This window comes from Rhynchophorus ferrugineus, unplaced genomic scaffold, assembly GCF_030347505.1.
Source record: "Rhynchophorus ferrugineus isolate W39M unplaced genomic scaffold, kcgeb_rfMv2 rfM2, whole genome shotgun sequence".
In the NCBI taxonomy this organism is placed as follows: Eukaryota; Metazoa; Arthropoda; class Insecta; order Coleoptera; family Curculionidae; genus Rhynchophorus; species Rhynchophorus ferrugineus.
The window spans coordinates 9,611,884-9,639,508 of NW_027472581.1; the positions used below are offsets into that span (position 1 = coordinate 9,611,884).

At 30.3% G+C, this 27,625-nt stretch overlaps 4 protein-coding genes across 7 annotated transcripts in view; 2 read left to right on the forward strand and 2 right to left on the reverse strand.

Annotated features, from left to right (window-relative positions):
* The first annotated feature begins 929 nt into the window (after nt 1-929).
* On the forward strand, nt 930-3,194 carry pelo (pelota mRNA surveillance and ribosome rescue factor). Its single transcript, XM_076393891.1, has 7 exons — nt 930-1,136; nt 1,291-1,534; nt 1,586-1,840; nt 1,900-2,122; nt 2,172-2,364; nt 2,433-2,539; nt 2,606-3,194. Exons 1-7 carry the CDS (start codon nt 1,096-1,098, stop codon nt 2,689-2,691), a joined length of 1,149 nt encoding a protein of 382 aa, XP_076250006.1. The 5' UTR covers nt 930-1,095; the 3' UTR covers nt 2,692-3,194.
* Nucleotides 3,195-4,277: 1,083 nt separating this feature from the next.
* On the reverse strand, nt 4,278-6,464 carry LOC143189898 (pescadillo homolog). The gene is made up of 5 exons (XM_076393886.1): nt 6,327-6,464; nt 5,209-6,265; nt 4,949-5,149; nt 4,667-4,890; nt 4,278-4,613 (listed from the first exon to the last, which is right to left on the reverse strand). Exons 1-5 carry the CDS (start codon nt 6,348-6,350, stop codon nt 4,368-4,370), a joined length of 1,752 nt encoding a protein of 583 aa, XP_076250001.1. The 5' UTR covers nt 6,351-6,464; the 3' UTR covers nt 4,278-4,367.
* Nucleotides 6,465-6,508: 44 nt separating this feature from the next.
* Nucleotides 6,509-7,687, forward strand: LOC143189901 (splicing factor YJU2). The gene has a single exon (XM_076393892.1). The coding sequence runs from the start codon at nt 6,606-6,608 to the stop codon at nt 7,551-7,553; it is 948 nt and encodes a 315-aa protein (XP_076250007.1). The 5' UTR covers nt 6,509-6,605; the 3' UTR covers nt 7,554-7,687.
* An 800-nt stretch (nt 7,688-8,487) lies between these two features.
* Nucleotides 8,488-27,625, reverse strand: part of Traf4 (TNF receptor associated factor 4) — a 205,508-nt gene continuing 186,370 nt past the window's right edge. For all 4 annotated transcript variants that reach the window (XM_076393888.1, XM_076393889.1, XM_076393890.1 and 1 more), the window contains 4 exons: nt 12,469-12,573; nt 12,125-12,286; nt 10,636-11,214; nt 8,488-9,278 (listed from right to left, as the gene is read on the reverse strand). In XM_076393888.1, the coding sequence (XP_076250003.1) occupies nt 8,925-9,278; nt 10,636-11,214; nt 12,125-12,286; nt 12,469-12,573 (1,200 nt within the window). In that variant the 3' untranslated portion in view covers nt 8,488-8,924. The remainder of the gene's footprint in view (nt 9,279-10,635; nt 11,215-12,124; nt 12,287-12,468; nt 12,574-27,625) is intronic.

The following is a 27,625-nucleotide window of genomic DNA, read 5'->3' on the forward strand; positions in this document are numbered from 1 at the left end:
TTTCATATTTTTGTACTTTCTGTACACATTATCATAACAAATAAATAGTGTGGACTGGGCAGTTTTTTAAACCACTACGGATAATAAAAAGGTAATTAAATAATCTTTAACACACCTTTATCTTATAAAATTTAAACAAATGCGCTAATTAAAAGTAAATACAAATATAATATTAAACCCATATTTATGTTTCTATAGTATTCACAATCTGACTAAAAAGTTATTTAATTTAATTAATTAAAAAGCAATGCGTATTCAAAAACAAATTATTAGTTGAAGAAATCTAACTTAAACATCTTTTCTCTACAAAACCATAAAATTCATCAAATTAACATAATATCGAGAATGCTCTTTCTTATTTTACAATTTTAAATTAACCAAGTTATATAAAATAAAGTAAAAAACAACCGGTTAATTGGCGCAGTGGTAAAGGCGACAGGACGATCCACCTACTGTTGCGATAGTCGCGTGTTCGAATCCTGCTGGATTGGATTGGTACAGTAAATATATGTTTGTGAATGTTTAATATTTGTGATTGTACTAGGCAAGAGTGCAAACCCTCGTTGGTAAGAATGAGACTTAAAATGAGAGAAAATATATAAAAAAATAAATAAAAACAGAAGAAATAGTAAACAAAAACACCGTATTTTTTTAAATAATTTTTATCTATTTTGTTTGTAATATATCGTGTTAAAATATTTATCAAATAATTACTATCTTAAATTGTCATAAAATAATTTTGTCTAATATGACAATATTACAGTACATAAAAGGCTTTAAAGTATGATATTAAACGAAGAATAATGAAAGTCATAGAGTAAAACCACTGAAATGTGTATTCTTGATAATCAAAACGTTAAAATGCCATGGGATACTTAACCACTGTTCCCTTAAATTTTTATTATTTTTGATCCGTATTTTATTTCCGAACCACCTAACCTTTTCCTTGTCATTCAAATGGCATTTTACGTCATCATATAGATCAAAAGAAGCAGATGTCATGTTCAATACTTCCAAATTTTGCCAAAACAAAATAATGAATTTTGTCTCAATCTCTATCATATCTTCACAGGGAAGTGTCGTTAAAGCCTCAGAATGAAGCTGATTCAAAAAGATATAGATAAATGGGGTGAGGGGTAAGTTAGCCATACAATTCACTATATATTTTAATAGAGGTTATTTTTTAACTTATTATTTGAACATTATGCGTTCATATATGAATAGCGTATATTGTTATTTTGCTCTAAAGTATCTTTAAATGCCAAAATGTTTGTATAACTTTAATTCTAGGAATATAACCCTCATGCCCGAAGAACCTGAAGATATGTGGCACGCCTATAACTTGATATCAGAGGGAGATTCAGTGAGAAGCTCTACAATTCGTAAAGTTCAATCTGAATCATCAACAGGATCCTCTACTTCAAATAGGGTGAGAACAACTCTCACAATAACAGTGGAGAATATCGATTTTGATACACAAGCATGTATGCTAAGACTAAAGGGTAGGAATATTGAGGAGAACCAGTATGTTAAAGTAAGTTATATGTTAAAAATAAGGCAATATTGCATGAGTCATTTTTTATAGATGGGGGCATATCACACGTTAGATCTAGAACTTAATAGGAAATTTTGTCTAAGAAAACATGAATGGGACTCAGTGTCTATAGAAAGAGTTGAGTTAGCTTGTGACCCAGCAAAATCTGCTGATGTTGCAGCAGTTATTATGCAAGAAGGGTTGGCGAATGTTTGCTTAATAACATCTAGCATGACTATTGTTAGGGCTAAAATTGATGTTAACATACCCAGGAAAAGGAAAGGGTTTGTACAGCAGCATGAAAAAGTAAGAATAATTGTTTTTCTTACTAAAAAGTACAATTATTAGTGTGTTATGGATTTTAGGGTTTATCTAAATTTTATGATCAGGTTATGCAAGCTATCTTAAGACATATTGATTTTGAAGTAGTAAAGTGTATTTTAATAGCATCACCTGGTTTTGTAAGAGACCAGTTCTATGAATATATGTTTCAAATGGCAGTTAAAACTGATAATAAAGTTCTGCTAGATAATAAATCAAAATTCATGTTGATACATGCATCATCTGGGTTTAAGCATTCTCTAAGAGGTAATATTGTTATATTATATAATAATAATTATAATAATTTGCATTTTAGAAGTACTGCAAGATCCAGCTGTCATTAGCAAAATGTCAGATACTAAAGCAGCTGGAGAAGTTAAAGCTTTAGAAAACTTTTATACAACATTACAGTGTGAACCTGCTAAAGCATTTTATGGCAAGAAACATGTTGAAGCAGCTAATGAATCACAAGCTATCGAGACTTTGTTAATATCCGACAAGCTATTTAGGTATTATAAATTACTAGTTCATTTATTATTATTAATTGATTATGATTATTAAATATTTGTAATTCTAGATGTAATGATGTAAAATTAAGGAAAGAATATATTAGTTTGGTAGACTCAGTACGTGAAGCTGGAGGTGATGTTAAGATCTTTTCTAGTATGCACATATCAGGGGAACGTAAGTATTATTTTGCTATTAGTGATTTTTAATCATGGGTATCTTGATCAAAACCTTTTTTTTTAGAGTTGGAACAATTAACTGGCATAGCGGCAATTTTAAGATTTCCTATGCCTGAACTTGAAGACAGTGATGATGAAGAGGAAAGTTAATTAAGATAAAATATAGTCTCGGTAATCGATGAAAAATATATATGACATAATTAATTTATTGGTCAAATATTGAGGTATCAAATTTTAATTTCTTATTTATTTTTACAGAGTTGTATTAATTGTTTTATTATTATTATTATTATTATTATGGCCATTGTTGTGGCTACTGCCTTTTTATAAAGAAATACACAATGTAACATTATAAGAATGTAGGTTTTTTAGTCTAATTGGACAATATGGACAATAAAGCGTTTTTATTGAATTGTTTTTGCAAACAATTTCAGTTTAAAAATTACAGATTTTGTTTATAAGATTGTATAAAAGCCTCGAGGTATTGGACATTTCTAGTCAGAATATTGAATTATTATTGCCGATAAAAGAACTAATTTTCCTTTTCATCTTTGCCACAAAATACGTGTACTATGTATATTATTAATTTTTACATATGTATATGGTCTATTATTGTTTTAACTTTGTATATTAAAAGCACTTTAAGTTACATATATCTTTGTTTTCTTACTCTAACCAGGAACTCCTGCAGGACTTTCACTTACACAAACTAAAATAAAAATATTTAAACAGAAAGCATTGTATGAAAACGTTATTTTATGTATTCTTGTTTCTTAATATTTTATTTATAGTATTCAGTACAAAAATCATTAATAATACCGCCATCGATTATAATTACATACATACTTACAAGAACGTTAATGCCAAAGTTTGACAAGAATGTTGAAATAATTATTGCAATAATGTAAAGGAAATACAATATGTATGAGGCCCCTTCAGCCCATAATATAAATGACGTTTTTAACATAACGGAGTATTTAAAATTGTGGATGTTAATTACAATTGAAGTCTAAATGTCACATAAAACAGAAGAATTATACTGACTATTCTACGCTGTAAATTGGTCAGAGAAGTGCAGAGTTCTAATTTTTATAAAATTGTTATTTTTTATCCAACGAAGAAGTAAACTTATATATAAGTTCATTTATTCGATAAAGCATTTTGGAATTAGTTTTTTTAATGTCAAATATTGTGGCAATATCAACTTCACAGCTGATTTGATTTTAAAGTTGATTTTGTAGCTCTTTTCACTTATTTTTCCATAATCAAATTTCTTTTATATTTTTTTAATATATCTGTGGGAGATACGTAATTTACTCACTATTCTGATCTAAGGACCTAAAGTCTTTTTTCCGATTAGAATTCAAATCTAAATCATTTTTATTAATATCCATTATTATACATGTCAATGCAGACGGTCTTACTGCAGACCGTAATAAACATTTTGAATTTTGCATACTTGAGAACAACCTAAAATTAATTGGACGGAACAAGGCGGACGGAAATGATTTTTCATCTGTGCAGCAATTTTTTCTTATGAAACTAAAATAATCAGAGTTTATTATTTTACCAGTTTGAAGGTACTTATGAATAGAATTCCTTTTCGATCAAGATATAACACTTAAATACAAATAATTTGTTCTCTCTTTTAAATAATTTCATAATCGACAAAGCTATATAATTTTATCTGCTTTCCCTATTATTAACAGCAGATCGAGCGCATCAGAAAAGCTGAGTTGGTTAAGTAAAACTATATTTTCCTTTATTCCTTTTATAAAATAATGAAATTATATACAAAAATATAATCACTTATTTTAGGAAATAAATTATTTCTGTTTCTTTTTAGTTTTTTTCTCTTCAGCTTGCTTTTCATCATGTAATCTTCTCTTCTTTCTCAATAACCATATTTCCTTGGCTCTTTCTTTACGACCCTCCATCATACTCTTGTATAATTTTTTATGTTTGTTCTTAACTAGTTTTTCCCTCAATTTGAATGCTTGTCTCTCCTGTTGGTCTTTCTTCCATGGAACCTCTTTATACACTTCCCCCGTGGTTACTGATAATTTTGGTTTCTACAAATTCATCAGTTAATATAATTATAAGCATTATTTCCCATTATAAAAACCTTTTTATTTGTATCGTCTTCAATCACTTCTGCCTCAACTTCTTCCATAGTACTGTCTTGCTTATCTTCTTCCACATCTTCATCCTCTTCCTCACCATTATCATCTTCACTATCATCCTCCTTTCCTTCCTCTTCCATTTCTGCATCTTTATTATATTGTTGCTCCAATATCGATGGATCATACAGGGCTCTTTCTTCTGGTGGTATGTACTGTTGATCCCTTTCTATAAATATAAATAATTTACAAACTTTTTATTTATATTACAAATTAAATAAACTTACCTTTATCTATGAATGGTGATAAATGTGGAGGTAAAACTTCTCCCATGAAATATTTACTAACTGGAAGGAGATCTCTCGCATTAACACAATCAAATACCCATTGGGGTTGTATGTAGTATCTGGAAATGTATTGTTTAGGCATCGATGGTCTATCAACAATGTGGTGAGTAATAGATTCATCGTTTTCATCAAAAGTTGCACCTATATAGTATGATAATATTGTTAAATTTCAAAATCAAAAGAAAACTAATTTAACTTACCAACAAAAAGAGTTTTATCCCATGATACCTCTCCACCAAAACACCTTATAATAAAAACAAGGGGTTCCCTTGGTACCTCCCTATTTAAATAAAACTTAAGTCCTTTAAATAGAGTCTTCAACTTTTTGATTTTTTCAGCTTCTCTTTTGGCTTCCTCAATTTTCTCAGGATTCTCTTCAGAATTAAAGTTATCAATTTCAATTTCTTCTTCCTCAGCTACTTCAGATGTTTTTGACAGTGGAAAATTTAAAGCGCATACTCTTTCAGAAACAAATATTTCCTCATCTACTAAAGATTTTTCAGTTTCAGATATAGAAACAGATGAGAACTTAGGTGGATAGTACAAGTTCAAACCATGATACAGACGGAAATTAATAAAACCTAACATTACTATATAGAATTCAACAAAAGTGGACATAATTTTGAAATCCACTTCAGATTTCTGTTGTGGTTCAAATGAAAAATGGTGTGGAACAATCCAAGTTACCATTTCACCTTTTATTTCAGCCTGATAATAATAACCCTTAATTGATATAAAAACTTTCCTCAAAGCTTTTGCCTCTATAACTGCATGTAAAAATTCCATTGTTAACCTTCTACATAGAGCAGATTGATCTCTAGGTATATGTGGAAGAGATGGAAATGTGCTGAATAAAAAACATAATGTTAAACAGTCATCCAAATCTCTTAGCGCATCTACAAAGGTTGGGTATCGTTCTTTAACTATATTATCCAATTTGAGTGTTGGGTGGTTATTTAAATATCTTCTTAAATTTTCAAAATCCTTTAATGCTTTTGCTCGTCCTACTTTTCTGTTAAATATCTTATAGTCACGTAGTTTCCATATAATAGGTTCATGTAGTAAAAACTGAATATCTTTAACATAATATAACGTTTTTATTCCTGTTTGGCCTTTTTGTGCCCTTTTCCGATTCCTTGGTTCACGGGGATAAATACCTTTTAGAATACACAGACGTCGAAAATCGTTTAAAGAAAGTTGCAATTTTTTCAAAGCTGCCTTTCTAGTCATAAATTGGGCGCCTTCACCCACTGTATACTATAAATAAAATAATATTAATTGATTTAACAAAATACTTTTATAAATTTAAATAAAATACCTTCTTCTTTCGTTTTGCAACCATTTTTAACAATTTATAAGAACTCGTTACCAATCCAAAACAAAACACACGTGCAAACTTAGGTTATTATTGGTTTCTACTTCTTTGTCAGCCAAGTTCTTCTTATATATTTTCTAATTTATCTTGCTAATATAATTGAAGTGCTACCAAAAGTCATAATTAAAGAAGATATTTCATTACATAACCTATAGTAAAAAGTAGTAAACAGAATATAATTAAGCTGAAATCAAATAATTTTGTGTTTGTTCACCCAGCAAAATGTCTGAAAGAAAAGTTTTAAACAAATACTATCCACCAGATTTTGACCCGTCCAAAATCCCTCGGATGAAATTGCCGAAAAATCGACAATATACAGTTCGTCTTATGGCCCCGTTTAATATGAGATGTAAAACTTGTGGAGAATATATTTATAAAGGAAAAAAATTCAATGCCCGTAAAGAGGATGTTGAAAATGAAGATTATTTGGGTATTCGGATTTATAGATTCTATATCAAATGTACCCGATGCCTTCAGGAAATATCTTTTAAAACTGATCCTAGAAATACTGATTATGAAATGGAAGCGGGAGCAACTAGAAACTTTATGGCCTTAAAATTAGCCGAAGAACAAGCGATAAGAGAAGAAGAAGAGGCCAAAGAGGAGGAAGCCAATAATCCAATGAAATTACTTGAAAACAGAACAAAACAATCAAAAAATGAAATTGAATTGTTGGAATCATTGGAAGAATTGAAAGATTTAAATAAAAGACAGGAAGTTATTGATTTTGATACAATGTTGTCTGCATATGATACAACAATGAGTGAAAGAGAAAGAGAGGAGAAACTGAAGCAGCTTGATGAAGAGTATATAAAAGGCATTAAATTTCAAAATTCGGGCAAGCGAAAGGTGGTTGTGGAGGAGGTCATTGAGGAAACTGATGAGCCTGAGACAAAAGTTACAAAACTGACAGAAGAAAGCAAAAATGTTGTAGTATCCAGCAGTAGTTCAACTAATAGCTGGTCAGTGAACACAAATAAGTTAGCAACTACTAAAAAGAAAACTTTATCTGGCTTAATAAAACTAAAAGATTCTCAGAGTTCTACTAGTGTAAAACCTTCCACTGAATGTGAGGTTAGTGATAAAAGTACTGAAAACAAACCATCAAGCAGCAATGGATTGTCATTATTAGGTGCATATTCCGACAGTGAAAGTGGTAGTGACAGTTAACTAAACCCAAACATTAAATTAGTTAAGTTAAAATAAACTTAAAATGTATCCAATTTAGTAAATTGAAAAAAAATATTGGTGACAGTTAAGTAAATTAAAATCGAATTACCATTTGATTAAAAATTTGATTTGATTTAATTTAATTTAATATCTTTTATATTAGGATTTAATTTAAAATATTACTCTATTTTATTAACCCTTTATTATCATAAAATATTGTAATAATATAAGGTATCTAATTTTTACAATAATAATTACATTGTAAAATATGTAAGTATTTTAAATTATTTAAATATATGCAATAGTTCTGTTTTTAGTATATTTTCTACTAGTCAAATTCAAAAACTCAACAAAACTTGAAAAAAATAAAACCTGAAATAAGTAAGTTTACAAGAATATTAAAGTATGGCCAAATTAACCAAACACAATATAAAATGATAAAATTCATATGTACCTAATAAATACAAGGTTTATAACACGTTATAAGTTTATACATTTTCTAAGCTGATTTTCTAGTTATATTTTTGCTAACTTGCTATTACAAGAAGATTATTTAGAATATTTTGAACAGTTGAAAGTTTTTATCGCGAGAAATACATACTAAACCCTGTTTTGTTTTCTCAAGGTGTATTAATACTGATAAGCGTATAGAAATAAGCGCGTATAGAAATAGACGCGTATGAAAATAAAAACAACATACTAGGAGATACAATTACAATTTTGACACATATTCCTATTGTTTTTTGTGTATGTCAAATATCCAATTTTTTTGATGTCAGTATTGACTTAACATTTTTGATATGTTGTACCTAGAAAATACAGTGTGAAAATATAATATGCAGGCAGATCATTTACAAATTAGTAATAGAGGGTTTATTTCAGCTGATTCTTATTTAATTTGTCATAGGGGTTTTATATTGGCAATAAAATATCGTTGGCTGTTTATTATAATTTATTTCCAAATATGAAATTCACACAACATATATTAGTTGTAAAAATGTATAAAGCTAAGTGTTTAATAACATATTATGACTGACAAGTGTGTATTCATTACATGTACAGTGAATACAACATAATTACTTTGGTGTTCTCCAGCTATCACAAATATATAAAGAAAATAACATAGAATGCTGTATTTAAAAGAAAATATGCAAGTAGTATAAAGTTATTATATTATATATTATTTCTATCAATTAAAAACAATATTATAATGAAAACATATTGAAGTACTACCGCAAATTAAAAGCCATATAATGGCTACTTTAACAACAACTACATGTGTTTCAAAACATGTCTGTACATAAATTTACATACCATGTATATACAATATTTACAGTATCGTGGAGAGATCAACTAAAACTAGAGACTACTTTACACCGCTACAATTTTACTGGGATCAATTTTCACCCTAATGAATACAATGTCGTCTTTCATAAAATGTCGTTTCTTCAGCATCTCGTGTGATACGAATTTCGGAAAACCGAAACCCAAGGAATCCGGCTCCTTGCTGGGCCGCTGGAAATTCTTCCATGTAGGGTCGGGAATAAAACTCTCGACGATGTTGCAAGCTTTCTCCGGACAAGTAGATTGGTCGAACAGGGTGAAGGATACCGAATGAGCAAACGGCCATCTCAATAGTCCATCATATTCACCAGGTAGGATTTTAATATAGACGGATATGTGGCTATCTTCGCCTGCTCCATTGCCGTTTGGAAACAGTGATGCCTAGAATAAGAACAAAAAAAACCGTTACATTTTTCATTCAAATGTTACTAAGAAAAATTGTATAACAAAATTTGTATGCATTAAAACTAGGAATTGGTTCTTATCATTTCTCATTTGAACGGGCTTTAATTTTTCATATAGTAATAGATCAATGACATATTATATATTAAATACTAAGAGCTAGTGAATGTAGCATAAATGAAGGTAAACAAAATGTTTAGTTATGAAGCAAAGAAACATCAAGTGGTGATAGATACGACATATATAAGGTAGAATTGTTTTGAAAAGGGTGAATACATGAGCATAATTTACTGGTAACAAAGAGCGTAAAAATTGCTTTATCAATTGTTAAAGAGGGATAATAAAGAATAGGATCTTAAAAAGAAAATAATCAAAGCGGTAGTGTATAATAGTCAGGCATGGTTATTAAGCGAGGAACGTGGGCAATAAAGCAAGAAATAAATGAAGTATATAGATATAGAACCATAGCTTACTATACAATAGTTTCTAATGTAAGATGGTTGGGATATGCAGTAGAATTTCAGAGTACAGACATAGCAAGAAAGTGTTAGTAGAAGGAGAAGGGGGAAAGAGACAGATAGGCACCAAAGAAAGGAGAGTTAAATATGGTAATATTAGATATAAGAGATTTTGGAGTGACAGACTGAACAACATCTGCATATAATTGATCTCAATGGAGCAAATGCTGAAGAGGTTAAAAAAGAATAGAATTCCAGTGATAAATATATTAAAATGAAATTCATTTCGCCATTTTCTGCACATTTTTCCCATCTTTCTGGTTGTGTCAATAGAACAATATTGATTTTAATGACGAATTTTAACAATTAAGCATTTTAATCAATTTGAATAAGTGACACTAAACCTGATTTGCATAACATGAGTGACTGTAAATAATTGACTCTGATCTGTTATAGATCTATTTTTCTTGGACAGAAACATTTTTTTTTGTCTAGCAAGCAATGGTGGTTTCCTATAAGCAATTTCAACCTCTTCAAAGTGTTGAATTTACCATTTCATAGCACATATTTTTAAAATGTAAACATTTATGATTTTTTGTTTGATACATTTTTGTCATTGATTTTAAAATAATTTTTAAAGCATTGAAACCAAACTAAAGAAGTAATAGCATAAGCTACCATAAGATTTTAATAAATCTAGACAGTGATTTCTTAAAATGAAATAGGAAAAGTAATGATAAATAGGTAGCCCTAATAAGAACTAAAGCCTGGTTATAATATTATAAAATAACTTTGAATAACTTATAATAAAGCTTTTTTTTTAACACACATATATGGAGATTTAGCTAGAGATCTTTTAAATTACCATAACTGCTTACCTGTAATTTATATCCATATTGACTAGTATAAAAAGGAGGCGAAACTAATTCCATTCCTTCTTTGGTCTTAGCTTCAGCGATTTTCGCGGAAAAGTCGCTGATTTTCCAAATGAGCGTTCCGGAATAGTTGAGCGATAATCGGGACAAGGCACTTTTCAACGAGGTGATTTGATGCTGCTGTTTGGACACGACGCTGCACATTAACTGTAGGTGCTGCTGGCAGTTTTCTTCCAAGTGCTTCTCCATCGCGAAACGCGGTCCCTTGAATCGACATCCGGCCTCCTTGAAGGAACAGCTGTGAACGGAGATGGTGCATTCGTCTTTGAGGTGACTTTCTAATTCCTCTCTGGCTAACACGTTGACGTCGCACCTGTTGGGGCACTGAAGCGGGACCCTTCCGCATTTCAAGTGGTGCGCCGGTAATGTATCCGCGACGAATTCTTTGGTACAATATCTGCAGGGCAGGAGTCTTTTGGAACAGTCGGATGCCTTGTGTTGGCTTAGGTGGCGTCTGTGGATTTTGACACCGCACTTATTCTCGCAGTACAGGGGTTCATAGCCGCAATTTCCCATGTGATTCTGTAAAATACATTTAATATTAATGCCCAATTTAAAAACAATTATATGCAATGAAAACTAACAAGAAGCTTTTTTCATTGATATGACAAGAAAAACAATTATTCAGCTTCCGTATCGTCTATTTGTATCATCAAATCTCAAATAGTATTTAATAAAATGACTTGAAATATTCGAACTATAAACAACATTATTTTTAGCAGAAAATATTCGCCACGTACTTCGGAAAAATAAAATCGGAAAATTCTGTAGTATTTAAGTTGACTTATTATCTCTTATAGTTCCGTTGCCATGGTAATTCACTTTATTTTGTTATGGATGACTTGATAATGTAGTCGATTTGAATGGCATATTTAAAGCATTATGGGAAGTTAAGAAATGATTAAAATGATTTCTGATGTTCAATATCCATGATGAAAAGTATTTAAAATGATTTGAATGATTACAAAAAATTAAGTCGAATTAAAAATCAAGTTCTATCATATATATGCATGATAATTTTCCATTACTATTTTCACTCATTTGTTTTCAAATATGTCAAATATTAAGAAGTCAAAATATAAAATGATTACATTTTCCATTAAAAAAAATATTTAATGCAGTATTTATACAATTAATTTGTTTTATTTTTTGAAATAATTCCAAATGAATTTTAAATATTAAACAAAAATACACTACATTGGGTTTACACAGTTATTTTTTAAAACAATGCGAAAAATAATATCGACCGTTTGGTTGGCAGTAAAACAAAAAAGGAGTAAGCACCGCCGCCTAGCTTCTAATACAAAAGCCATATTTATTATTATAATTCTGTCAAGTTTGTTTTATGAGTTTAAAAATCTGTTGGAATTTTAAAAACACAAATTGATTTATTTAGTTTTATAGGAAACTGAACTGATTAAAGAAAAAATACCTCTAACGTATGTCCTGTGAACTCTTTATTGCAAAAGTCACATCTTGTCCTCCGTTGAGGGCATGTATACTTTAAATGATCCTCCATCAGTACTCTTGGAATTTGCGCACCGCATTTGCTGGTACATGGAATGGCATCGTGTTTACAGGTATTCAGGTGGCCCTGAAAATAGATTATAGTTAATTTTGCGCCTATCAACTTTACGCTATAACGAAATGAGTTAATAAAAATGAGCAGTAAAAATTAATTACCGAAGCTGTTAATTACCTTTGCGACATTGAGCTGATGACCGATCAAAAAATCTTAAGGATAACATGAACTTAATCAATTAAGCTCCTAATTACCTTTAATTTCCTGAGTTCGTCGGACCATTTGCAACCTTCCTTGTGGTGGATGCAGTAAACCACTGAACTCATAATAGCTTTTTCTGATTCTGGATCAGAGTAGATCTGAAACAAAGACAAGTCGAAATTAGTAACTTTTAGTTTTAGATTGATTTAGTTCGTGATTGTATCTTGTGGTAAAATAAGTTCACTGGGAAATAGTTTTGTTGTTTATTGATTTTAATCGCGTCAATTTCCGGGACTGCTTTGTAACTCGATTTATTGCTTAACGTAGGCTCCGTATCTTTGGTCTTGGTTCAATTACATTTTTTTTTAAATTAAAAAGCTTACTGAGAAAAATCCAAACGTTCATATTTCAACGGTGTTTGAATTGTAGCGGTACCCATCTTATGGGCCATATTTAGCTCCTTCTGAATTTATCGTTATTCTCATAATGACATATTGAGGAAGAGTAATTTTCTGTAAGTAAGAGAGTAATCGAATGCTCCGCGAAGCTTTATCTATTTCAAAATGTGATTACTGCTTTCGACATTCTAATAGTGGTTATTTTGACATCAAAGACAAAGAGCAAAAACATTTCTGAATCCCTTAAAACTAACTCATAGGCCTAATATATCGGTCAACAACACTTATTGATAAATACGAGATACGTTCCCACATATTACTCAGACTCTACCGGGAATATTACTAACTCACACGCATCTATTTTTAATACTTATTGAATCATACCAGAAAAGAAGAGTCAGACGAGCCAAACGCTTGATGCATGCAAATTTATTACGTGTTATGGCCGAGACGAGAAGTGTTGGGGACATTAGCAATCTTGAGCATCGTCGTCGGCCATCGTGCGAATCGATTCCGATGCGATGACGATGTGCCATTGTTATCTCTTAATTTATCTGCCGGTATATTTTATTGGGTGATTTCAAAAGTATTCTTGATCTAGTATTATTGTACTCAAAACTACAAAAGTTACGTTCTGCCAAAATAATAGCGTTATATATTTATAATTTTTGGAAAATATCGAAAATATAAGAGTATAATCTATCCAAAGTTTTTTTGTACATACATCAAGATGTTTAATGTATTACCTGCCGCAATTTGTAAATTCGTTTTAGAATCAGACAATATTTTCCTTCTCTTTATATTCTAGTTAAAAAGAGGCCTAATGTCTGATGTGTTCGAATGTGTAACTATCTTGTCAAAGTCGTCTGGTAGTCAAACGGATGCAAAATTCTTCAAAACTATAGTGATAAGAGATGTAGAGGAGAGAATGAGTAGGTTTTCAATACAAACATAGTTTAATACTATTATTTTAAAGGAAACTGTTAGTCTAAAAAGTATCGAAGAGGTCAAATGGAACTTTCGGATATTGCTTTTAAAAGAATAAAATATTTAATAGTATATAATAAAATGAAGGAAGACTTATTATTTCAATTTATGTATTTTGATGAGACATGGATATTTCACAATGGGACCAATATAACCAACGGTCGCTCATGGCAAGATTATTGTCAAGTTTTTTTTTGTTTTTAGCAATCGTATTATATACCAAATATAAAACGATATATTTACGCATCATCCGAAATTCGGCACGCCTCTTTCAAGGTTAAGCTGGTCAGTAGAAAACTAGTAAGGACTGTTTAAGTCGACTGAAACTAGTGGACAAAAGTCGATAGTAAAAAAATAGTCAATTATTAAACAGTCGGTAGTCGCTTTCAGTTGATAGTTCTCAGGATGAGTGTGATGAAAAACTGATTTATGTCCAAAATCCCAAGAGAATCATGGTTATCATCCTGCGAAGTCAGCCCATCGACTACATATTATGAACTGATAAAACCTAAATAAACAGTTAAATACTGATCGCTACGGACAACAAATAATCAATTTGAACTGTACAGTGATCGAAAAAGTTCACGATATGCTCAAAAGCTTGATAATGTACGTCTCATACAGCAAAATCAATTAAAGAAATGTTGACATAACTTGGTGGGTTTTAACACACCCTACGTACCCTCCAAACCTAGCCCCTTCCGGCTACCACCTGTTTGCATCGATGGTATACGCGCTTGCCGAGTAGCACTTGGATCTGGCCTTATACATGTGAGAAATTCAAAATACATTAATGATTATAAATACTTAATCATTATTACTGTATATACTCTAAATGGGTTTCCTTGAGATTTACAGTAACAGATGACATGCTTTTTAAGACTCGTTTATAAAGATGATTGCTTGTACTGACCAACTATATCTTTCAAGTAGGATAGTGCTGGTTCGTTATGGGAATGAAATTTCATGTGATCAAAATCACTGACCCAAAATTCAAATTGTTTCCTCACGCATCCTATTCGCACCCATACAGGAATTCTAAGCTGTAGAACATGTTTGCGAAAACTGTGTTTTCTTTTTATAATCAGGTACTTTTAGAATTTCCCTCGTATCTTGCTCTAAATAGTTACCTAACTCCCGATACTGACATACACAAGTTTATTTTCCAATAATTTACACGTAATTAAAGTATCTTGCATTTTCTCTTTAATTAAATAAGGAAAACGAACAGAACATTTCAACTCCACGACTTATTAGAGCGGATCTAATCTAACGTATTAATAATATAAAAGAAATCCTATCGGTTATTAAATAACCGAGAAACAAACCGCTTTCTATCATTTGTGTGCCTACATACACAACCGGCTTTATATGTTTGCTCGTTTTCGCTCAACAGGTCGTCGTTGATGCACGACATCTATTCAACTATTTGTTTGTTGCCATTAGCTAGGTTGTTAACCCAGTTGGGAAGCCGCAAAACTCCTCCCGGAGGATAAGATGTTTCCACATATTTTTCAGTCACGTAGTGTGCTAAAAAAACAAGTGAAATTAAAATAAAATATAATATTGCATCATTTATTATTATGACAATTATTACGTATATCTTACTACTTCATTGTCACAATGGAAAAGAAAATAATACATAATCGTTAGTATTAATTTAGACAATTAAAACTTAGTGAAAATAAAATTGCAACCAAACGATTTGCAGATAAATTGTATTTATATTAATACGTTAGGTACATAATTGCCAATAAGATTTTTTACTGAATTAAAAATATTATTGGCCCTTGATAATTGTGAATGCAAAATATATAACATATAATACAATAAATTTTATTAATTACGCATTGTGGGTTGCCTATACATAAAATAATCAATTATATGGATTATTGAAATTATATGACAAAGGATTTTCTTGTAATGCCATGCAAAATTGAAAATTAAAAAACGAAATGGAATAATAAATATATATTCTTCCATTACTGTCTATATATTTACTTATTTTAGAACGTTAAATTGTTCTTATTTGTATCAATAATCATTTTTAATAATCAAATGACTAAAATATATGCAACAAGTAATACATAATATGGTTAGATTAATAAATTACTAATCAAAATAAATAATATTGTCATAATTATCGTATTTCGACAATTCGTACCGTTTTCACATCATTTTTGCCTCAAATAAGATTTTGTAGTCATGGATGAACTTTTAAATAAATAAATGATACATATGGAAATCAACATCTAAATTTTATGATTCCAAAAAGCAAGTCTTGTATACTCTTTTATTTTGTTTTCTATTTTTGGCATTTTTGTTTACATTTGTGCGTATTTCCAATCTTATACTTATAATTTTCTTTTCCATTGCGACACCACAAGATTGTTAATTAAAAATGTCTCGCCTATTATAGCCAATGTTTGATATATTTGCCCATAACCGATGTTTAAATTATATAATTCAATGTCTCACCAACAACATTGTTATTGTAACTATAGTCCATACAATAAAATACCCGATTTACGTCATCCAACAAATATGACTTTTGGTTTGGAACATTTGACGGTTTATAACCTCGAATTATTATAAGAAATGTCTCGAAGAATTTTCCAGACATTTGGCAACAATGTTCACCAGCGTCAATCCAAAACGAATTTTATAGGCGATTCAGACAGTATTTTATCTCCTTTTAACTGGGATAAAATGAGATGGAAAAAATCTGCTCCAAGATTAAAACTAATTTTAATTTTTTACAAACTGTAATCCCCATTATATACGACGTCATCTATGAGGTGAGATGAAAATCTCATTTGTCATCTTGACTAAGGTAAGGAAAAAAAAGAAGGAAATAAAACTGGCATTAGAGTAAAAAAGGCACTTGGTTTTGACCTTACTACCGGGAAAATAAGTTAAAGGAACTTTCAACAAGAGCTCTAATCTAATAAATGCTTCATTCAGACTACTATGTACCACTGTACAATATGTGTGTACTGTGGACGGTGGCTGAAGTAACTGTGATTCCTAAACCAGGAAAACCACTTCATGAAACAGCGGCATATTTACATGTTGCTCACGCTACCTGTTTACCTTTTGACCTGTTCTTTATTTGCTGTACACTTAAAACTTGCAATTCTAATCATTGGAGATAACACTGTATCCGAAATATGCCGGACATAAAAATGGTGTATCAAAATAAATTTGAATAAATCAGTGCATATTGATTACACCAACAAGAGTAAGTATATATAAATCAGCAAGTAGTTCCGTATGTAAATAAAGCTAAATATCTTGGCATGACCCCTGATGTTATTTTTATTTATTATTTAAATTTTAAAAGCCCATCAGTCTCTTGGGCTATTTAGGGTCGAGTTACAATGTGATAATTAAATAAAATATATAATAACATTTAGTAATTACATAACATACGGTAGATAATAGTAAATTATCAAAAGATAATATGTATAAAATATAGGACAAAGTAACAAAATAAAGACGTTTAAATTAATATAATAAGTTATACAGTTTGCAAGGGAACATAATTGCCAATTACAAAAAGTTGATAAGCGTGTACTTGGGTTGAAGTAGTTGCTCTAATGACCTAGGAATCCCGAGTTGCTGTCTAAGTAATTCTAGCTTTGTACAATCCAGAAGGAAGTGTTTCACACTCTGTTGTACTTGACACTGATCACACAGTGGAGGGTCTCTTCCCTTTAACAAGCGTTCATGGGTCTGCTATATTCTAAGTAAGTCTATTAAAGTTATAAAGGATTTTGTTCAAAGACATGAACAGAAACTCCATCAGCACTCTAATGTTGAAGTTCTTCAGTAAATAACAGACTTAAAAATAAGTACTTTGTAATTTTAAAACTGTAGCAAATTAGGATAAAAACAAATAGCTTATTAGTTAGTGATAATTTACTAGATTGCTAAATGGATGAGCTATATACTTGAATCTAAAACAGGGCCTTTAGATTCAAACAAAACAAACAACAAATTCTATACCTCTTTAATAGTAAACTCCTGTGACAAAAAAACCAACAAATAAAGTAGACGTAAACAAAACGATGCAGTCGTACTTAGCCGACCTTGATTTAATCCCACTAGTAAAATAATAAAAATAGAATCGTGATAGCAAAAACGCGTAACGACAAAAAGTAATTAAGATCGCGAAAAATCGTAGCGGCCCAAATTAATTAAATCGGACTGGGAGCGTGTAATTCGTATTGTGAGCGTACCTACTGGGTACGATGCAGTTCCAAATTATCAGCTATAGAAATGGTTAAATGCGTGACGGGTTCATTTAAAATGACAACGGATTACTTTCGTGTATCGGTGTTGTCCGATATGGAGAAAAAACTGTGAAATTAAACGACAGGTAGCGCTGCTTTTAGGATTACTTGACCAGAAAACGATCTCAATAGAAGTGATAAGTTGTTACATTTTAAAAGGACATAAAAGTGAGGTTATAAATCAGACTGTGAAAGGGTGATAACCATAAGGCGATAGCATTAACCAAATAATTCAGTGGTACCACATTCTATAATAAAATTCTAACCTACAAACTACGGTGGCTGTTTAATTAACTGTAATTTAAAACCTCCAATAAATATGCATTAGATGTGATATAATGCTACAATAAATTATATTTTATAGATTTATTTTGTTTCATTATGTTATTTACATTGGTGTTTTGTGGTCAGAGCCAAAATAAACGAAAACTTAAATTTGGTGCGGCAATGTTGCAATATACATTTTGATGACGTGTGTTGACTGTTTTATTGAAAGGTACATACATTATATTACGTCAGTATTTAAGTTATTTTTTGTGGTTCCAAAAAATATATTATTTGTTGAAATATTATCGTTTATGATACGTTTTCTATCATATTCAGAGAAATTGCAGTAATATTTTTATCGATTTTACCGATATATCCATAATTTTTCAACAAGACTAGGATGGCAAGTCATTTTGTCCTGTGCCAACATCTCTAATTTATTTTTCTTTAATCCTTTGATTATTTTATGTGTTTGTACACACCACACATTTTAGAATTCAAAATGAACACGCAAAATAAATGATTTTAATGTTTAAGTTTCCAACTTAATTGTTTACTGTTTGTATACAGACGTCATATAATACAGGAAGAGAGATTTAGTTAGGGATGTCGACCCTGGAGAAAAATAACGATACTTCTTTTGATATATATGAATATTTTATTTGAAACAGCGAGGAAAAATAAGTCACCGTTCCAATTATACCAAAATAACAGGAATGTGAATTAATTGTGAGGGATATCAGATATCTAGTTTATCAAAAACATATCTAGTTAAACATATCTGTTTATCTAGTTTATCAAATACTGTTTATAAAAATATTCACAAATTTTAAACAATCACAAACATAAATTTACGACCACGCCACAGCAGGATTCGAACCCGCGGCTATCGCAACAGTAGGAGGACCGTCCCATTGCCTTTACCACTGCGCCACCAAGCCGGACATTTTTTATATTAATATACGCCATATATATGATAATATTACAGAATAATATATAAATCTTCCTCATTTATTAACACTTGACATCTCAACAATAATTGTCAATTTAATATCCGTTAAAAAAAATACGTTAACAATAGATTTAGTATTCAGCTAGTAACGAATCGCGTACGCTTTTGTCTTGTTAATTTATAAATACCGCGAGAAAAATTACATAAGTTCCACTGAAGACGAAAACGGTTTAGTCGAAGAAATTAAATTATAATTTCGTTAATATTTCTGTCACACTGACTCGTGGCTTGGAAGTGGCTGATACCCAGAAATCCAACTGTAAAAAAAATGAAAAACTCCATTCGAATCGAAAGCAAACACATCCAAATTATATTCATTACATCGCATCGATATGTGGAAGTAGTTAATCTTACACGAGGCTGAAGTAGAGGCCAACATTAGTATTCATAAACACGGTATATACTACCGAGCGTGTGCTATACAATTTCCTTTTGTGGCATAAAAAACGAAGTATCCCATATAAAGAGGCTTTATTATCAACCACAATTTGAATATGACCTCTTCGATTAAATTCCGAGAATATGTACGCAATAACACGTCTGGACTGTAATCTGGCCGGTTGAAATTGTCTGTTGCGTCTGTTAGCTTCAGCAGATTTAATTAATCCAATTTTCATTATGTGTGGGAGGGAGGTTTAATGTGGAAAAAACGTGGTTAAGACCCATTTAGCACACTGAAATACTTATTCAATTAGTATCAACGCATTACATAGATTGACGATCTGGCTGACCACTTTCTATTCGTAACTGCTTCGAAAGATATCTTGTCTTTTGAAGGTGGCGTTGAAAAGGCAGTAGTGGCTAGCGTTTGAAAATACTTTCAATCCTGAATATGTAATCATAGAGCTTAGAATTATAAAAAAACGACGGAGAAAAGTCCATATTTATCACTTATAACCCTTTTAAACTTGGAGCAATTTCTTTCTCATTTTACTAATAAGCATTTACTCTAGTTAGAAAGAGAGAGAATGCTGTCCGATGCGTCGTAACATGTAACAGAATCTATCTCTATAAAACTCGCTTTGTGATGATTATCATATATTTATAACATTAAATGTTTCTTAATTCATATACAATAACGAACAGTTTAAAACAAATATTATATATATATATATATATATATATATATATATATATATAATTTTTTATACATTTTTCGTAGAACAATTTGTTTTTGCTTTCAAAAGAGACTCCATCTTAGACAACAACTTCTTCATTTCAGCCAAACCTCTTTTCCTGCGTTAGACGTTTAATATTTAATTTACATTAAATTATTCTACATCCATTGTTAAAGAAAGACAAAAGAAATAAAACTGGTTTCATTAAAATCAGTAAAATGTTAACGTGTCACTTGAAGGCTAAGTCTATTAGATAAGGTTAGGGTTGGAATTTTATGCAACACTATACGTAAACATGAATAGAATGATCGTTCCATTAAATCAATTATTATTCAAGTATCAATTAGTTGAAAGAGTTATAAATTAATTATGTACAACACTGATAGGCAACAAATTTTTATGACATATAAAAAACGTAGGGTTTCATATAAAGAGCTCTATATTATAAAGAATTTGAATATGACCTCTTCGTTTAAATTCCGAGAATTTGCACACAATCGGATTTTTGTATTGCAACCAGGCCTGCTTCAAATTAAGCCGTAAACATAGCGTAGGGCCTTTCATATTGACATTACGATAATGTCGAGATAAAATAGGTATTTTCCAGGGTAACAATAACGTCGAAAATCGTACGACTGCCTATATATCTGAACCAGTTAAGTGACGGCTTTTGACTGTCTCTCGGCACGTAGTTAATGTTGATTGTTCCCGTTTTTTAACCCATTTTTTTGAGTCTCTCTCTCTCTCCCTCATTGTGTCAAAAAACTTCACGTAGACAAGCGTCTATAATCAGAGGACAAAACGAATTTTTGGTTTATCTTGTTTGGGTTTTGGGTGTTTTTTAAATGTTGGTATTTAGAAAGTCGAACGGTTTGTAATCGTGTTGTTTGTATTGTTTTACATTAATAATAAGGAATTCTTACATACAGTTCTTCCAGTTCATACGTTGTTACATCATCACTACATAGTATAAAACAATGTCGCCTTTTCTGTCCCTATATCCCTATGTGCGCTTAAATTTTTAAAACTACGCAACGGATTTTAATGCGGTTTTTTTCAATAGATAGAGTGATTCAAGAGGAAGGTTTATATGTATAATACATGCATAATATACTAAGGCAACATTGCTAATTTTAGAGGTTTCTAACGTGATGTCGTAAATTAACCTATTTTTTAGGCTTATTTAGCAATTAGCAAAAACGCTGCCTAACCCTACGAGTTAGATCAAATTAATGTACTACAGTATTGTACACCATAAAAAGGTCGATGGTATATGTTTATCTTTTAGGGATAACCCACATTAACCATTTTTATTGTTTACTTTTTACGTGATAAAATGGCTTATTTGCGAAGCTATTTTAAGCAATACGGCATTAATCCTTATCGAATTAAGTACCTTAAATACAGTGTGCAATTAATATAGATCATTATGGTTCCTTACAGCATGTAAATTAAACAAATATTTTCGGAGATATTACAAATTTAAAATTTGCGTTTAAAAATGTGTAATGTAATAAAAATTGTATGAATTTAGATATTCCAAAGATAGCAGGAAATCTTCATAGTAAGTATAGGGGAAGAGGAATTGTTTTACTCCAAATTTAATGCGTGCAGGCCAAGGGCAGTAATGAATGAACCAAAAATACTGGATCGATTTTAATCATGTTTTCATTGAGTGACATAGGCATATATATTTTATGCCCGTGCAAAGTCGGAGCGGGCCGCTATGTTTTTATATACAACGTTCATATTTTTTCTGTAGTGTATTTATTTTAGTATCAGCATTGCACCCGTTTTTTTTTTTTATTTAGATTAACATTATTTATGTATTCTGTTGCGTAAATTGCATAACATATGATGTAAGTTGAGGTTATGTTATATTTTATAAATTACAACAGCAGTTTTATATACAATGGTATTTAATTATTAGTTTATATTGATTAAATATTATATAATGATTTTTAATATAAATTAATTAAATTTTAGATATTTTTAACGCTCCTACTAGAGTCATTTGGGTATAAGTTTTCTTTTGGAGTAAGGCTCCATTTAAATTGATTTAATTAAGAGTTTTGGGAGCAAGGTCAAACTGATAATTTTTTTTGAAAAATTAGATTTTCAAACACTTGATTTTGTTCATGTTTTTGTTTTTCGTAGTTGAAATACCCAAACAAGGAAAGTTAAACAAGATTAGGCAAATAAACAAGATATTTATTTAGCAAAAGTATAATTAACATAAAAAGCAAACAAAAATGATATCAAAACTTTAGTGACAATTGGTACCAATATATAGTACTTTAGAGAATGCATATTCTTAAAAATATAATCATATTCAAATCTATGTAAAACTTCCAAATTTATATTCATTTACTGTATGACAAAATAAATATAAATATTTATTTAAAATGTTTTTTTGTTGCCTTAATTTATCTGTTACATTACAATGACTCATAGATTTTATACAACATAAAATAAAATTTCTTTATTTAAAAATAGACAGGAATCACCACTTAATATTCATTTGAATTATAGTAAACGTTTTCAGAATCGCGAGAATGTAGAATTTTTAAATCACCAACCAATTCGTTTCATCTATATTTATTAATAATCAATGTTTATTTAATGGTCTAGAAAGATTATACTTAGTCAATTGAAAATAGCAGTGACACGGGAAACGTCGCAATGTTGCCGAAGCTACTCTGAGTTTTAGTACATTTAGGTTCTGAAATATAACAAAATTTTAATATAAATAAAATAATTGAATATTATATTAAATTTTAACATTATAGTATATCAATTGCATTTATTATCGAAGAACTTAAAACTACAATTAATTTAACAGCCACAATAATTTATAGGTAAGAGTTGTTTTATTATATATACATTGAGCTTTTTTCCACACTAGTATCGGTAGGGTTCTAGACGCGTTTTTGTATGTAGTGGTATCCCCCGAGGGCCTTATCCACCTAATTAACAATTGTATATATGAGTAATGTATTTTACTTTCATTAGAGAGCATTATGTTTTACGCTTAGTTCTTGTTTATTTCGACGCGATATATCCTTGTAAAGTTATTATGATATTACTACATGTCCTGTTACTATCTATATACATTTTTCTTGATAAAACTACATTTAATCACTACATCCTTCTCAATGCATTTGTCATATCTGCAAAACAGTTAGTGTTATTTCTCTCCTCATACATTTTAACCAAACGTTCATGTATATTCTGAACAATAACACACATGCTCACAAAGCTTTCACACTCTATAATACAATTCCTTACAATTAAAGTATTTTAATTGTATACTGATCTATAGTGGTTTCCTCTATCATCAACCTTGGTAATCGTCAGCATTGAATCATAAACCAACATTCATAAAGTTTTATTCAATCACAGTCACTTTCAGAAATACTAGTTAAATTAATAACCAAGCTGTTTATTTCCAATCTATTAAAAACTTGCTCAAAATTCTACCATTTGTCAACTTCTTCTTCAATGTATCTGATCGAGCTCATACAAACTGGAGGTGTTATTTTCGACAATGCTTCTTTCCATAAATCCAGACAGTTCTGGTTTGGCTATCCTCCTCGATCTGAATATCTATTGTAATAATTCTTTGCAATACCCCATATCAACGAAATTTTTTTTACTATTGTTAAACGTCAATAATAAGATTACATACTGTTTTTTTTTTTGGTTTTTATTTTATTTAGTATTCAATTTTAAAATATTTATTTATTTAAATTAAAATATATATTTTAAATTTCGCTCTAAAAATATTCCCGCTTGTAGCGCTCTCTGTGGTTTTGAAACGCATAATTTAGTCCCAACTTTTTATATAGACATTGACAGTGTTTGCGTTAAACCCACCAGATAAGAAAAAACCGTTTTGCTTCTGAATAATATTGGCAAATTGAATATTTCTAGCTGTAAAATCATTTTGGAAGTTCACTTTTGTATTGGAAGTTGTGTAAACAAACATAACTGTCATGGTTATGAAAAAGTTGATCTACAAAGACCAAAATAGTAATAAGTAGATTGGGAGCGAAATCGGTCGATTTGCCAATTTTTTCGTACATATGGCAGCACTGTTCTCTACATACGCTATACATATATAGGAAGAAAAATTACGTAAAACAAAGAATAAAGAAAATTTATGAAACGTTCGCTGGTCAGTTAATTCCTCCGCATCGGGTCGACATTATTTTCTAATTCCTGGCGTAGAAACGCCGAGAAAAATACGGTCTAGTCGACGTTCGAGTCTGCATACCGACGGCAGACAGGAAACAAGTTAATATCCACGGGTTTAATGCATAACTCTACCTGCATGGACGTGTTTTCCTATTAAACGGCAAATACCGTAGGAGACTGGTCGCCCGTTGAGACAGGAAAAAGACGGAATGTCGAAACGGCAACAGAATAAGTCCGAAATACCGTTAGGCGCGCAAGAAAATGTACCGAAATATTCTATCCGTACGCGGGACGTTCCACATATTAATGCAAATAGCAATAATAGAAAAAAGAAGAGTGGATTTGGCGAGATTCGAAACGGCGAAGTAGAATAGGAAAATCACGTTAGCCGTTCAGTGTTATTAAGTGCCGTTCTGGTTTCCTCGGTAAATATAATTAAGTAATGGAAAAATGATATAATACCGGTTATATTAAATACGGAACATGCGCTCTAGAAAATGTAATAAGATTCAGATTTTCTATCCTTTAATTTAATTTTTTTTAAATATTATTTACAGCTTCTGACACGAATTTTAGATGACTAGAAAATGTAATAAGATTCAGATTTTCTATGTTTTAGTTTAGATTTATGTTTTATATTATTTACAGGTTCTGGCTCAAAATTTAGTTAGTCTTAAGGCAATATTCTGGCCTAGAACATATCTCTTGTATATGTTTTTTTCAACTTTATGAAAACTTAGAAATTTCAATAATTTATAGTGCTATAGCTATTTTATCCAATAATAATAACAGTTCAAATGTTTGCAGAGAATTTGTTCTTCTAATATGGTTGACATGATGTCTGAAATTATATTTATTATTATACCTCAAATTTCTCTCTCCTACTATATTGTTTACTACTTCAAACATTATGAATCATCATTTTCTCTTAGTAAGGGACTAAGACTGTTTCTTAAAAGGCTAGATTGCTATTTTTGAAAAAACTATTTTATGGCAATTCTACTTATAGTCTATCCAAACTTGTTGTTAACATACGTCAACAAAATCTTTTATTGTATTGTGATAAGTTCGAAAACTTATCAAAATGAGCCTATCAAAGTCGTCTGGTTGTCAAACGTATGCAAAAATCCTGCAAACAATAGTGAAAAGAGGTTATAACCCTAACAAATAAACTATTGTGGCTGTATAATTAACTGTAGTTTTTAGATGTACTATAATGTCAAAATAAATTATATTTGATAACATTTTTGTTTTATTATTTTATTTAGATTAGAATTTTTTTATAGATCAAAGACAAAATAAATTTTAGAGTTGATGCGGCAACATTGCACCGTTTTAATGTCATAAATTGAGATGGCGTATGTTCACACCAACTTTCCATAGCATATATATATATATCATGATAGGTTTGGTCGTACAAGTGTGCATTCGGTATATTCGGTATAATTTTATACAAGATTCGAATGTCAACTAGACAGTAGAAAATGGCCCTCTAACTGAACTCAATGAACTGACTCATTCACTGTTGTTCACCACTGAACGTCCATATTTTCTCACAGTACAAAGAAAAATATTAACTAAATTCAAGCCTTCTACAACAGTTTGCAGTTTATTTAACCAAATATTACAAGGTAATTGATACAATAACGGATACACTTTTTCAATCAACAGAGCTGCTAAAAATTTAAGAAAATCAAACGCTAAAATGTCATATTGCTAAAAGTTTATAAAAATCCATGATCTCTATTTAGTCATCTAGCCTTTTTATTTGGTAATTTAGTATCAGACAATAAAATTTAATTTATATTTTTTAATGACATTTGTCTATGTATTTGTTAAGAAATAGGTTGCAAAAAAATTAATGATGAATATATTTAATTTTTAAATCGTTTCTAAGGATGTTGCGGAAAAGGTGAATGCGCCACGTTAGTATTAAGAAAAATAAAATTGCTCTTAAAATAGTGTATATCAAGATTCTAGAGACCAAGAAAGCGTTACCTTACAGATATAATGAATTCATTCACATAATACCGTCTTTTACATAAAATAACAAGAAAAAGAACGAAACATTGCTAAACGTTAAAACTCCTTCCAAAATAGGCCTTATAATAATAATAATAATTATAATAAATAATAAAATATATAAATTATAATAATAAAGATATGGCCTAATTTTAAAAACGTAAAACTTCATCCGAATTCCGTCAAATCTAATTTGTTATTCCGAACAAACAGACCAATAAAATGAAAGAGATATACGTTCGTGATTATACATGAATCTTTCCAAAAAAAAACCAGGATAAATTATTCACAATATTTTTTTGCACAAATTTGGATGATGTCATTGGGGGCAAATATCATCATCTCTGACTTCCAAGGCGAGTTTTTTTCGCCGTTATATATATTTAATGAGGCTCCTTTACAATATTGAGATAGTATTTATTCTTTTACAAAGTTATATTAATTTCGTTTTTGCACAATTAAAGGTTATAGAAATGGTCAAGAAATATACGTCAGAATTTTTTGTGTAATATTTTTTGCGTAAAGAAAACTGTTAAATCAATAATTATATAAATGTAAGTTAAATAATTATTACATAATGTGCAGAAATAAAGACTTAATCACATCTGTTTGACATCTGTTGTGTGACAATTCAATGTAAACTATCTCACACTGATTACTCAACACTCATTAACTATATTTGCAGCAGAGAAGTGCATATGATATACCGTCGGGATATGTGTTTAACTGTTACGGATATAACAATCCGATTTCAGGAATCCGTCTCTTGAATTATGGAATAAATTAATGGAAACGAAGGTATGCGAATACGTTATACTTTTAGATCTCAATACCGTAATAAAATACCGGCCGCTAAGAAATCTCGACAGGATCGAACAAGTTGCTGGCTCATAGCTGTGGCATTTCAAGGTGGT